Raw genomic sequence first — 13476 nt, forward strand, 5'->3', positions numbered from 1 at the left:
TACATCAATGTTCATGGTAGCATTATTCACAGCAAAAATGTGGAAGCAAACCAATTGTCCAATCAACATATAGATGAATAAACAAAATGTAAATACATACAATGGAATGCTATTCAGCCTTAAAAAGAAAGGAAATTCTGACACATGTGACAACATTAATGTACCTTGTGGACATTATGCTAGGTGAAATAAGCCAACTACAAAAAGACAAATACATTTTGATTCCATTTACAAGAGGTACTTAGAGTAATGAAATTCATAGAGACAGAAGGTAGAATGGTGGTTGCCAGGGACCAGGAGAAGGAGAATGGGGAATTAAGGGTACAGAGTCTTACTTTTACAAGATAAAAAGGGTTCTGGAGATTGGTTAACAATGATGTAAATGTACTTAACACTACTGAACTGTACACTTTGAAAATGGTTCAGATAGTAAATTTTATGTGTATTTTACCACATTAAAAAAAAAAAAAGCCTACACACCAGTAGTTTTCAAACTTTAGAGGGCATCAGAGAATCATCTGAAGAGGTTATGAAAACACATCTCACCGGACTCCACGTCTAGAGTTTTAGATTTAGTAGGTCTGTAATGGGGCCTAACAAGTTCTCAAATGATGACACTGCAGGTCCAGAAAGATGACACTGAGAAGCACAGTTATAGAACCAAACTGGCCCTTTCAACATAAAATCAATGATTTGCTACAAACAGCCACCACAATTGTTTTTTTCCAGCTAAGTGAGAACTTCAAGAAAGAAAACTCTGGGGAAGAGTAAAAGCACTGGGCTTGCAGTCAGAAGTCCTAGGTTCCGTCATTTACCAAATGCTAATATTTATACCCGAATAAATCCATCTGCTTTTTGAGACTAACTTTCCTTACCTATATTTTGGTGTTAGCACCTTCAGTTCTCATACTAAATTAATAATAAAAGTTAACTTGGGGGTTCTAACTAGTTTAATGCTTTACTTAGTAATAAAATTTCAGAATGAAATTTCATGTCCCTATGGCACACAATTTTAAGTTTTTTGATAACAAGTATGTTCCCAGAAGGCCTCTTATCTAAAGAGTTCAGAAAAACTAAAGTAGACAGTTGCTTTATGTAGAAAATGGTATGTCTGAGAATATTTGCCATGAAATAATCGAGAGGCATAACGAGAATATTCTAAAGCATATCCTTCATAAAAGTTACTTCAAATTAGTAAATTCCTATTAAGGAATTTTTCTTTCCGTAGCTTCTGCAAAAACTCAAGACTTACCCATTTCATAATTGGAGCCCAGAAAAAAACTGTTCTGGGACCTGAAAAAAGAAAAAAAAAGAAAAATTCAGGAATAAACCAAGTATCTTATACATGTCTTTTAACAGCTGTCACCAAATTTTAAAAACCAAAAGATTTATCAATCTATTTTTAACCACTTTTACTATGCTTTTTGCATACTTTGTATTTCAGTTAACATTTAGAGAGGTACCACAGTATCACAGTACAGTTGACCCTTGAATAACACAGGTTTGAACTGCACAGGTTCAACTATATGCAAAATTTTTTCAGTAAATATACTGCCATATAAAAACATTTTAGGGAACCTTGATTCTAATGTACTTTCATACTAGTTTTACACTCAAGTAATACTCTCATCCCAAGTGAAAATGAACCCAGTGATAACACCCCATTTTTGTGCATTTTGGCTGAATTACTATAACAAATAGTTGGTTAATCTTAACATTAAGCAGCAAAATTTGAAAAATGTAAAAATGGCAGTTGCTTCCCTGCAACTTTTGCTTAGTATGCAGGTTTTGAAAAGTATCACCAGATAGTTCAAACTACTTGCCTTTAGCCTTAAGTGATAGCAATGCTACACATTCTATCCTCCACAATTTAACATAGTCCTTGATATTTTTATCCCTCTCAAACTAATTCACATTATTCTTACAGCAAATTCATTAATTCAATGTCATTTTAAAATCTACCACAGTACATTTTACATATTTTACTCTAGTTATTTGTAAATCTATGTATCTATCAAGATTATGACTTCCTCGAAGCTAGTGGCTCAATATTATTTATACTTGTATCCCTACTACCTAATAGAAAATAAAAAGGAAAGTTAGCAAGTAGAGTTGGAAGCAGTTTATACTAATATTTATTACCGTAATATACAATATGTATGTGTATATATAATATATAGATATATACACACACATATACAAATAACCTTTTTTTTTTTGAGACAGAGTCTCGCTCTGTTGCCCAGGCTGGAGTGCAATGGCACAATCTTGGCTCACTGCAACCTCCACCTCCCGGGTTCAAGTGATTCTCCTGCCTTAGCCTCCCAAGTAGCTGGGATTACAGGCGCCTGCCACCATACCCGGCTAATGTTTTTGTATCTTTAATAGAGACAGGGTTTCACACCATGTTGGCCAGGCTGGTCTCAAACTCCTGACCTCGTGATCTGCCCGCCTTGGCCACCCAAAATGCTGGGATTACAGGCGTGAGCCACCGTGCCTGACCACAAATAACTTTTAAAGTACTTTAAAATCGTAAGTTGTTTTTATCAGCCTGATACTTAAATATCTGATAAGTCTGGCTTATGCGTTTAATAGTTTTAAAATATGCTTGCTGATTTTCTAATTTAATCCTAAAGTCCTACAGCAATCTAAGTTTCATTTTCTCATTCTTCAGAGAAGCTGGGTATCATCATGAGAATAATTCTTCAAACACTAGAAAGATCATGGCACAAATCCTGTGGTTCCTTGTGGGCCTACTCAGCCAATTATAATGTTAAACTTTATTTTCTCACATACATCTGGTATCTAACCATTTTTACATTTTCTTGTGTATGTTTGAATTTTCCGTATTTTAAGTTGTAGAATAAATCTAGAAACAGTGCTGAAACAGCTGGTGAGATAATTTAAACTATAAGGGAGTTCTAAATTTTGATGTTCTTACAGCTGAGTGAAAAACCTATCTATATTCAGTTTCTGTTATCCAGTTCTCTAAACAGCATTGTTCTGGGCACAGCCACCATACATATAGAACTCTAGCCACATCCTTTTCTCTCTACAAGATATAAAATAATTTAGTTTCTTCTTTGGTTAAGACTAGGCTGGAATTTGAAAAGAAATTTTTATGAAGGGAAAAAGGGGAATATAAAAGAAAACATGAAGCCATTGAGTTTCAGAATATATAATCCCAATTTAACTAAATCTTAGCCCAGGTCAGCGGTTCTTAACCAGGAGTGTCCCCGCCAGGGGAATTTTTAGTTGCCCAACTGTGGTGTTCCAACTGCTGCAGATGGTGCTGCTGCCGCTGCTGCCGCCATCTCGTGGGTAGAGGCCTGGGATGCTGTTAAACATCCTCCAATGCACAGGACAGCTGCTCCAAGAAAGTAGAAGGTTAAGAAATCCTGGCCTAGGCCAACTGATAAGCTGGGCAAACATTCAACCAGTTTCATGCTATTTTATGGATCTTCAGTTTATGCTGTCCCTTCTCAATATCCTGCTTAGTCTTTACCTAACTCCTATCCATCAGAAACTCATCTCAGGTTGCCTCTCCTAAGGAAGCCTTAAAAAAACAAACAAACAAACAAAAAAACTACAGGTTAGGCTAAACGCTCCTTCTCTTAACTACCGAAGTAGCCTGTATATTCTTCTATCATTTTCTGTTAAAATGATTATTTATGCATCTGTCACATTAACCCGAAGACAAGGTCCATTTCTTAATCTTCCTTGACAAATAATAAGTATGTGCCAACAGAACTGAATTGGATTCACCATGTTCAGGATAGACGCTAATCAAAGATACTCAAACTTTGTATCTGACCCAGATTTGCCTCAACACTGCTTCATCCTCAAGGCTGGAATTTGCTGTTTACTCATCTCTAGGGACATTAGGTTCCCTTTATGCCAAGGATATATTAGATTTCACTTATTAGTTACTCTACTCTTAGACCAGGGCTCTCTTCCCCTGAGTCTGATAACATAATGTACTAATCCTATAAAACAGTCTTTTCAAACTCTCTGGAAATTTAGGGTGAGATCCCAGGATTCCTATCATTACACCTGGTTCATCTTTCTTTGTCACACACAGTGTCTCTCGCTCATATGCATTATCAATTACTAAGTTTAATTTTTATCCTGGCATGGAGTTTCATCAATCAAGAGTCAGTCAGTGTATTGTTTCAGTCTCTCACTGAATGGGTGTTCATTTTTACTTTGAACTCTTCAGCAGACTTCTCTTGTTCTATTTCAAAGCTGGAGTTTCTCTTGTCACCCCAAAACTGTTTTCTGGGAAAAGTCTCCAGATTCCGGTTCCAAGCTTAAATGGTTGACAAGCTTAAATGGTTGATCCTTTGGGGTTAATGAATAGTCAATCTTTTCAGTAGGTTTGCCTGGTAACTAATTTACTAAACTGCCCAGAGCTAGGTAATAGTTTTACAATATTAACAGCACGCCCTTCCCCACCAAACCAAACAAGAACTGAAAAAACTTCAACCATCAAATTATGGTTGCTAGAACCTGGACCAAGACAGCTATTTTAGTGAGTGAATAATTTTAAACTATGAAAACAAGCTCTAATTTCAGTTTAACAACTGCTATGTACTAAACAGAAAAATAGCAGTAGCAAATACATAAGACCTTCTAAATTGCTAATTTTTCTGAGATACTAGAAGATGTGGACAAGTGACGAAAAAAATCAGAGTCTAATATCTACAAATGCAAACAGTATTTTCTTAACTGTTAAAAAAAAGAAAAAATGGTCACATAATGAGTTAACAAAATTTTAAAGAAAACTTAACCCTTTCATTTTAATGCTAATTAGCATTCAATTAACATTTCTTAGCTTATTTTCTGTAAGAGTAAATAAGTCAAATAAAGCTAGACAAGTACATTTAGACATAGATAAATCAGATACAGAGGCTGTCTTCCAGAAAACAGCAATTGATCAACAGTGGATATGGTAGTGAAAACACATTCCAACTTACTTCAACATTTCTAAACATAAAGTTTTGACAAAACAAAGCACTTAGAAATAGGTATCACTCAAATAGTGACAATACAATGTCACATGTGTCATTCTAGACCTAGAAAACACAGGCTTATGTTCTGTACAATGACACAGCTATTCTTATGGGAGAGCATAAAAATAGATAATTATGACACGTGAAATGATTATAATACCATAATATTAGAATAAGCAGATGTATAAACTAACAGATACCTGGCCAACATCCATTATGATAAATGAAATAACTTGATTAGGTGGAAACTTTGAACTGCTGAAAATATACTGAAGAAAAATCTCCTCAAAAGACATTAATTTATAGCCCAAGATGAAGAAAATTGTCCACATCAGACATACTATATATCCTTTTAGAAAAACAATTAACACATTTTCATCTTGTTTCTTAGAACACTACTACTGGATGTTGAAGAAGGCCTCTAATGCTGACAATTTAGAAACATTAAACAAGTATTTAAAATGTCTATATATTTAGGCTGACTACGGTGGCTCACACCTGTAATCCCAGTACTTTTGAGAGGCCAAGGCGGGTGGATCACCTGAGGTCAGGAGTTTGAGACTAGCCTGACCAACATGGAGAAACCCTGTCTCTACTAAAAATACAAAATTAGCCGGGTGTGGTGGCGCATGCCTATAATCCCAGCTACTTGGGAAGCCTGAGGCAGGAGAATCGCTTGAACCCGGGAGGCAGAGGTTACAGTAAGCCAAGACTGCACCATTGTGCTCCAGCCTGGGCAACAAGAGCGAAACTCTGTATCAAAAAAAGAAAAAAAAAAGTCTATACTTTTTTTTTTTTTGAGACGGAGTCTCGCTCTGTCGCCCAGGCTGGAGTGCAGTGGCCGGATCTCAGCTCACTGCAAGCTCCGCCTCCCGGGTTTACGCCATTCTCCTGCCTCAGCCTCCCGAGTAGCTGGGACTACAGGCGCCCGCCACCTCGTCCGGCTAATTTTTTTTTTTTGTATTTTTTAGTAGAGACGGGGTGTCACCGTGTTAGCCAGGATGGTCTCGATCTCCTGACCTCGTGATCTACCCGTCTCGGCCTCCCAAAGTGCTGGGATTACAGGCTTGAGCCACCGCGCCCGGTTTCATTTTAAACTATGAACTATTTTCAAGAATAATGAAAAATACAGACTATAAGTTATTTTGTGTTTTATTGTCTTATTTTTAAAGTGAAACTCACGTTTTTAAATTCAAACTTTTCATAGAATTTGAGAAATTCTACAAGTGAACACCATAAGCAAATAATAATAGACAGAAATTTTCAAATTAACAAATTTAGTTGCCTTGAACTTCGATGAACCTATCAATAAACTGACATAAACTTACTTCCTAATTTCCTTATTTGAGAGAAATTACTGTTAACAAAATATTATATGAATTCTACCCAGAAAGTAGGCCACCTATTGTATATATGATTCCCTCCCTAAGTAAAGACTTACTTTTTGGAATAGAATAGGTAATTTTCACTCTCAAGCACATATACACACTTACAAATACTGAATTGAGGTATTCACTATACTCCTCTGTGAAAAATCAAGTTTCTTACTGAATGCTAAGAGGTCATAAAATCACTAAATTTCCCTACCTCTTCCCATCCCTTTCATGCCACTCCTTTATGATTTGTTACTTTTTAACACCCTTCTTAATTCCTTACATTACACAAGTTTACCTGTTTACTATCATGTGACAAACTAGATACAAATCCTTCCAATATGTAAAGGTTAATTTGATGTGGATACTGATGGCTAAAAATCATTCATTTTTATTTGTGCCAAAGCTAGTTCTGATTTAACACTAAGAACATGACTAAGCTACCATTTAGAACCATATAATTTTAATATTTTCCACAATGCCTTGGAAATAGCTATCACTAAAATAGTACCCAAAACATCATGGGTAGATAATGTTTTTAAAAATGTTGACTGAAAATACACTTTGGTTTGAAATTCCAGAGTAAAGAACAGGTAAAGCAACCAAAATAGCCAAGATGCATCTTAGGGATGATACGTTTTAAATTTACTTATTTCTTCAGGTACGAAGAATCAGTTACTTTTAGATTTAGAGAGACTGTTGAAATCATCTGCTATAGGCACTCATAAATCAGGCAAATGAGGCCCAGTAAACAAATTACTTGTTTAAAATAAATAACTCAGCAAGGATAAAAAACTAGATCCCTAAATCATAATCTAACAATAATTATATGACTTTCCGCAATGAAATCTGAGTTTCCCGAAGGTTCTGAATGTAGGAAAAGTCCTAAGAGAATACCAAATTATAGATTATTAGATGGAAAAGACTTTAAGGAAAGTTCAAGCTCCCTCATTTTTATAAATGAAAAAGATGAGACACGAACAAATTAAGTAATTTGTCTTACACTCAGGAAATTTAGGGTGAGTTCTGGATAGAGCAAGGACTAGAACACAGTTTCTTTGATCCCAGTCCTCTTTCTACTATACCATACTGCACTTTGAACATATTTCATTCTCTGTTATAGGCAAAATTAATATTTTACATGACCTGGAAATGAAAAGCTATTTATAGCTTTTCTTAGGGCTTTTTTCTCCTTTAGCACATCTGCATAAACAGTTCTAATTTCTTAAAATTAGTTTAAAAGCAGGATAGCACAGAAAAAAATATGTTGTGTTGAACAACTACATCAAGGGTGACATTCTGCTCTGTCACCCTGGCTGGATTGAGTGCAGTGGCGCGATCTTGGCTCACTGCAACCTCTGTCTTCCAGGTTCAAGCAATTCTCCTGCCTCACCCTCTGGAGTAGCTGGGATTACAAGCGTGCACCACCATGCCCAGCTAAATTTTGTATTCTTAGTAGAGACAGGGTTTTACCATGTTGGGCAGGCTGGTCTCGAACTCCTGACTTCAGGTGATCCGCCCGCCTTGGCCTCCCAAAGTGCTGGGATTACAGGTGTGAGCCACCGTGCCTGGGTGATATTCCTTTTTATGAACTCTTCTGAGAATACAAACTCTGTGTGGGTGGGTTGTTATTTTATCCACTGATTTATCCCTACTGCCAGAATAGTATCTAATATACAACAGGCCCTCTATAAATATTGAATAATTCAACTTTCTTGGTAGCTGATTGTTTGAAGATATTCTATTTTTCACTAATATTTTACAATTGTATTTGAAATTCTAATTTTACATCTATTTTAGTTCTCTCTTTAAATAAAGTTATTGCTTTAAAAAATAATATATGTATATGTAGTGTAAATATTTAAACATATTTAATATACACTCAAGAATATATATGGACATATATTAATATCTTAGACTGGCATTTAGATTCTTCACTGACAATCTGTGGCAACAAAATAAGTTCTAATAGAGATGCAATGGAAACTATGTAGGTATGTACACTGATTATTGGTCCACATTTGATTTTATTTACATATAATAGAACAATATATATTTGAACTAAGTTGCATTTAACTATCTACTGTAACATCAATTCTCTTAGCATTGAATTTAAAATTTTTATGATACAGATATTTCCTTATAAACACTGATAACACTGGTTCATTTAATTTATTTTTATTTCAAAAGAAATATCTTCTAGGTCTTTAAAATTAAGCTAATTATCTTATCTAGGAAAAATGCAAATATTCTTATTTAGACTTTAAAGTAACTTTTCCCAAGAGTCTTCAGAGGGAACCCATGTAATATTGAGAATGATATTCTCAGCACCAGCACACTAAACACTGCAACAAGTTTCAGAGAATTATTTTTTCAAAAGCTCTTCCATGTAAGCCAAAATGTAATTCAATAAAAGGAGAGCTACAATGCATTAAAATGATATGGTTCGGATAGCTGTTTTTGGGACTAACTTCACCAAAGGATAGTTTTTAGACTCTTTAGAGCTGTGGTCTTCCAGCTCCTTTTGAACATATGCCCCATCAGTAAAAACAATTTGCGCATACATCCTCTTTATAAATTGTTTATATATTTATAAATTATATAGAATTACTGCCCTAATATATTTTTGTATTACAGAATGTACACACAATGAAAAATTTAAATGGATGAAATAACAGTAAATGTTAATAGAAGTTCTATGATTTTCTTCCTACATTCCAATGTTTCATTGTGTGCATCCCTTGGGATGACTCACCCCGTTCTGGAACTCACAAATAAATGACACTCCTCCACTGCTAATTTTTTGTTTTCCTTAATTAAACTTTTAAGAAAACATTGGGGCCAGGTGTGGTTGCTCACACCTGTAATCCCAGCACTTTGGGAGGCCAAAGCAGGTGGATCACCTGAGGTTAGGAGTTTCAGACCAGCCTGGCCAACATGGGGAAACCCTGTCTCTACTAAAAACACAAAAATTAGCTGGGCATGGTGGCACGCGCCTGTAATCCCAGCTATTCAGGAGCCTGAGGCAGGAGAATTGCTTGAACCAAGGCCAAGGTTGCAGTGAGCCCAGATCATGCCACTGCACTCCAACCCAGGGAACAGAGCAAGACTGTCTCAAAAAAAAAAAAAAAGAAAAGAAAAGAAAAGAAAAAATAACATTGGGCAACATAACTTCAAAGTTATTTCTTTGACAAACACTGGAGTACAGCTATGCAACTGGCTAGTGTGGAGTCACATATTTTATAGTCAGGTGGGGGATAATGCGGGGACTGACATCCTTTTTGTGAGTTGAGGAACTTGACGGAGACACACATTTGGCTAGAACTCTATTCCTTCTCTACAGAGGCAGATCATGACATGGCAGCAACAACACATAGGCAAATGGATAATGAGAGCCTCAAAACTCTGGGTCATAGGTCAGAGATGCAATACTGTGACTAAAATATATATTTATACATAAAAATATTCTTTTTTTTTTTTGTTTTTTGAGACAGAGTCTCGCTCTCTTGCCAGGCTGGAGTGCAATGGCGCGATCTTGGCTCACTGCAACCTCCGCCTCCTGGTTTCAAGCAATTCTCCCGCCTCAGCCTCCCAAGTAGCTGAGATTACAGGCACCTGCCACTATGCCCGGCTAATTTTTGTATTTTAGTAGAGATAGGGTTTCACCATGTTGGTCAGGCTGGTCTCGAACTCCTGACCTCAGGTGATCCGCCCAACTCAGCCTCCCAAAGTGCTGGGATTACAGGCATGAGCCACTGCACCCCACTAAAAACACATTCTTGTTACCTGTCGAGACATACAGTATCAGCGATAAAATTAAATCTCAAACATTTAGAATCAGCAATGTATGATTTCCAACTGTTAAAATTGTAGCATTTCATATCATTTAATAAACTCCTTGTAGTTGAATCTAGACAAATGCTTCAATGATAATTCAATAACAAATACTGTTAGGCAAAATAGTATGCAAAATCCTTGAATATTCACTCTGGATAACTCTTAAGACAATAATCAGTGTTTCCTTAGATTTTATTACACACTCATCAGTCAACACATTTTTCAAGTTCCTCCATTTCTATACTGGTGTGCCTCCAACTTGTCGATCATAAATAATTTTGCTGTAATAGATATCCTTACTCTGTACGTTGTTCAAATCTTAGAACTGACAGTTATTGAGAGTCTAAGTGCAAACGCTGTGCTGCATGTTTTGGAGACATTAGATCATCTGATTTTCACAACAATCCTGAAATGATTATATAATTACTCCTATTTTATAGATGAGATAACTAAGGCAGGAATTTAGGGTCAAGGTCACACAGCCAAGACTGAAACGTAGGTCTATCTCCCTTCAAAGCCTAGCTCCTTTTACTACACTGAAAAAGGGGGTTAAAATAACTGAACGAATCCAAGGATTTTCAGATGAAATGCATATCCTACAAGTGAAAGGTAATCCCTCTTCATTCTGAAAGCTGACTAGTATTTTAAGCAGTAATTACAGGTGGCTAAAAACTAAAGCCTTGGAGAGGATCAAGATAAGACTACTCTCCAATTTCGTATTATTTTAAGTAGTTTAAAATTACTCTTACTCTGCCATGCCCTTATCCTACAGCTAAAACACAAAGCTTATGAGGGTCAGAGTTGACTTCACGTTCAGTTGACTCTGTAAAGCCCATATTATTACCAAAAGCATAGCTCAACCCTCCTTCCTGAAAATCTTATGCCACAAAACACAGCATAATTCCAAAAAAACTAAATGTTAAAAGAACTAAACGGCAAATAAACAAAAACTTTTAAAATCAGTAACAAACTCTCCTTAATGATCAGTTTTATAATGGGTTCAATATTGCAGTAAATAATATTAAGGGTTACACTACAGTATAATCCGGATGTTCAATTCATTCCATTATCAAACTGGAAGTCAGATTTAGTAACCAGTTCAGACTACAGAGAGCCGGTTCATAATCAGATAATGGGGGAACTAGACAACTTTCCTAATGATACCAACTGCAGAATACAGATTTTAACTATGTAGGAGAAAAAAAGGCACTTTTCGGGTAGCACTTCAGTCTTTCAATTTACAACACATTTTCTAGTTTGCCAAGTCTTAGGCTTGAAAGAGACCTCAGAATATATCTGATGTTAGCCTCTAGCCAAATAAGTATTATTACAACTCACTTTAGAGAAGAGGTAACAGAATTCTAGATCTTAAGGCATTGGAATGTTTCAGTTTCTTATAGAGTTGTTTTTTTTTTTTTTTTTTTTAACCACAAGAACACAAGTTTTCCAGTAGGCCAAGAGAGATGTAACATTTACTGAGCATTTACAAAGAGTCAAGCACATATGTTATCTGTCATTCTCGCAGACCGCATATTACACAACAGAGATCTAGGCTTTTGCTCAAGGTCACAACTATAATAAGTGGTAGAAGAGAACGAAATCCAGGTCTGTCCACACAAAAAACTCTGGGTAGAGCTTGTTCAACAATTTCATAAATAAGGACAGACTTAAAGAAACACACTGGACCTATGGGATGAGAAATGACACTGACTCAACCCTGGATGAAGTAAAGCATGCAGTCTGGGGGAGGGCTCAGTCTGCAGGCCTCTGCCAGCAGTAGCTGAAGAAAGTGTGACCTTTACTCCAAACCCTACAGTGCGACAAGCCACCCACCTAGCTCTGCCTAGCGTGGGTTAATATGCCACAATTCGAAAAGAGAAAGAGAATGAGTGTTTCATGGTGGCTGCAGACACTTTCGTGGCCGCAGAAGTTGAGAAGGCTCAAATTTGGAGGTCAGGTTTGGGTTGGAGTCGTGCGTAAGGGAGCGGATGTCACATAGGTGGGGAAGGGCGCTGACTTGAGATACGTTGGCTTAGGAAGAGATGTTGCAGGAGAGAGGGTGAAATGCAGAGGCTAGGAGAGTAAACGGCTTCACCTGAGGAGAAGGAAGGAGTTGGGGCTGTGGGATGCCTCTAGTGGCAGTTGTCAGAGGGCCTCTAAAAGGTCCATTTTAGAGGAAGGGGGAAGGAAGGTCTCGATAACGAGCCATTCAGGGTCCATTACCTGCTGGATGGTTGTACAACGGCCTCAATTTCTCGGGCAGCATCAGCTCCACTTTATCGAGGAGCCGGTGGTAGGTGGCCCGCAGGCCTCGGGCACCGGCGGCCGACATCGCCGCCGAGGGATGGTGAGCAGCCGGGTGGGAGCGTGGCTCTGTTCTCGTCCCTGGCTGACAACGAAGGGGAGCTAGTCACTCTTCCTTGCCACGACGCCTGGCGTCCGTCTCTCGCCTGGAGAGCCCTTCCCGCGGTTCTCGCTGCCCGGCTGTGAACCAAAAAGCTGCCGCCCGCACCCCGCGAAGGTTGAGGGGGCGGAGGCTGCCAACGGCCCGCCCCTGGTCCGCCTCCGCCCCGGCAGGAGAGAGGGAGGAGGAGCCTCGGCAACAGGTGCCAAAATAATCACCTCACCGAGTCCGCCCAGCGCCCTGCTGGCAGCGCGCTTGCGCAGACTGAGCTGCCCGCCAGGATTGGCCCGCCCCGAGGCGCGGGCGGGGTGCAGCGGAAACCTCCTCTTTCTCCCCGCTGCCCTCGAGGCCATGTTGGAGAAGGGAAAGTGAAGCTGCGCCGGCTGTACTGCCCCTTAACTTTGACTAAGCAGGCCCGTAGTTAAAATGGGCTTTTCGGGCCTTCAGTGCCTAAAGATGATGCTGCACTATTCTCTTGCTTCTTTTGACTGGAGACTCGTGAGCGAGAGACTACAGAATTGAGTCGCTTCTCTCTCTACTCCTCTTTTATCCCTAGCGACTTAAGAATCTGGTTAGAGTGGCCCGAATGCATTTTTCCACGGTGAGGGCAGCCGCGGCACACACCAGCCTCAGTCCCCAAGGTGGTCGTCATCTCGCGAGAAAGGGTTGGCGGGGAGGGTATCCAGGACGAGGAGAGGGAGGAGTCGCCATCGCCTCCGCCTCCGCCTCCTCCTGTTGGAGGGGGGCCGAGGGAGGAGACTGTTGCTGATCTTTGGATGTTCTGGTTAGTCTAAGAAGGAGAGTATGAGGCGAGCTCCGGCTCGGGTGCGGCCGGGCTTCGGGGGCCCAG

The 13476-nt window shown here is 38.6% G+C and overlaps 2 protein-coding genes across 3 annotated transcripts in view; one reads left to right on the forward strand and one right to left on the reverse strand.

Moving 5' to 3' along the window:
* Positions 1-13476, reverse strand: part of MPC2 (mitochondrial pyruvate carrier 2) — a 35272-nt gene extending 21796 nt beyond the window's left edge. The window contains exons 1-3 of one of the 2 annotated variants that reach the window (XM_011979922.1): positions 13251-13476; positions 12446-12611; positions 1253-1293 (exon numbers count right to left, since the gene is read on the reverse strand). In XM_011979922.1, coding sequence (XP_011835312.1) covers positions 1253-1293; positions 12446-12554 — 150 coding nt within the window. In that variant the 5' untranslated portion in view covers positions 12555-12611; positions 13251-13476. Of the gene's footprint in view, positions 1-1252; positions 1294-12445 lie in introns of both variants that reach the window. The other variant, XM_011979921.1, reaches the window with a different exon arrangement.
* DCAF6 (DDB1 and CUL4 associated factor 6) overlaps positions 12675-13476 on the forward strand; it is a 156847-nt gene continuing 156045 nt past the window's right edge. Inside the window, exon 1 of the mRNA XM_011979919.1 lies at positions 12675-12828. The gene's annotated coding sequence lies outside the window, so the exon portion shown is untranslated. The remainder of the gene's footprint in view (positions 12829-13476) is intronic.

Source organism: Mandrillus leucophaeus, unplaced genomic scaffold (assembly GCF_000951045.1).
Source record: "Mandrillus leucophaeus isolate KB7577 unplaced genomic scaffold, Mleu.le_1.0 Scaffold207, whole genome shotgun sequence".
NCBI lineage: Eukaryota > Metazoa > Chordata > Mammalia > Primates > Cercopithecidae > Mandrillus > Mandrillus leucophaeus.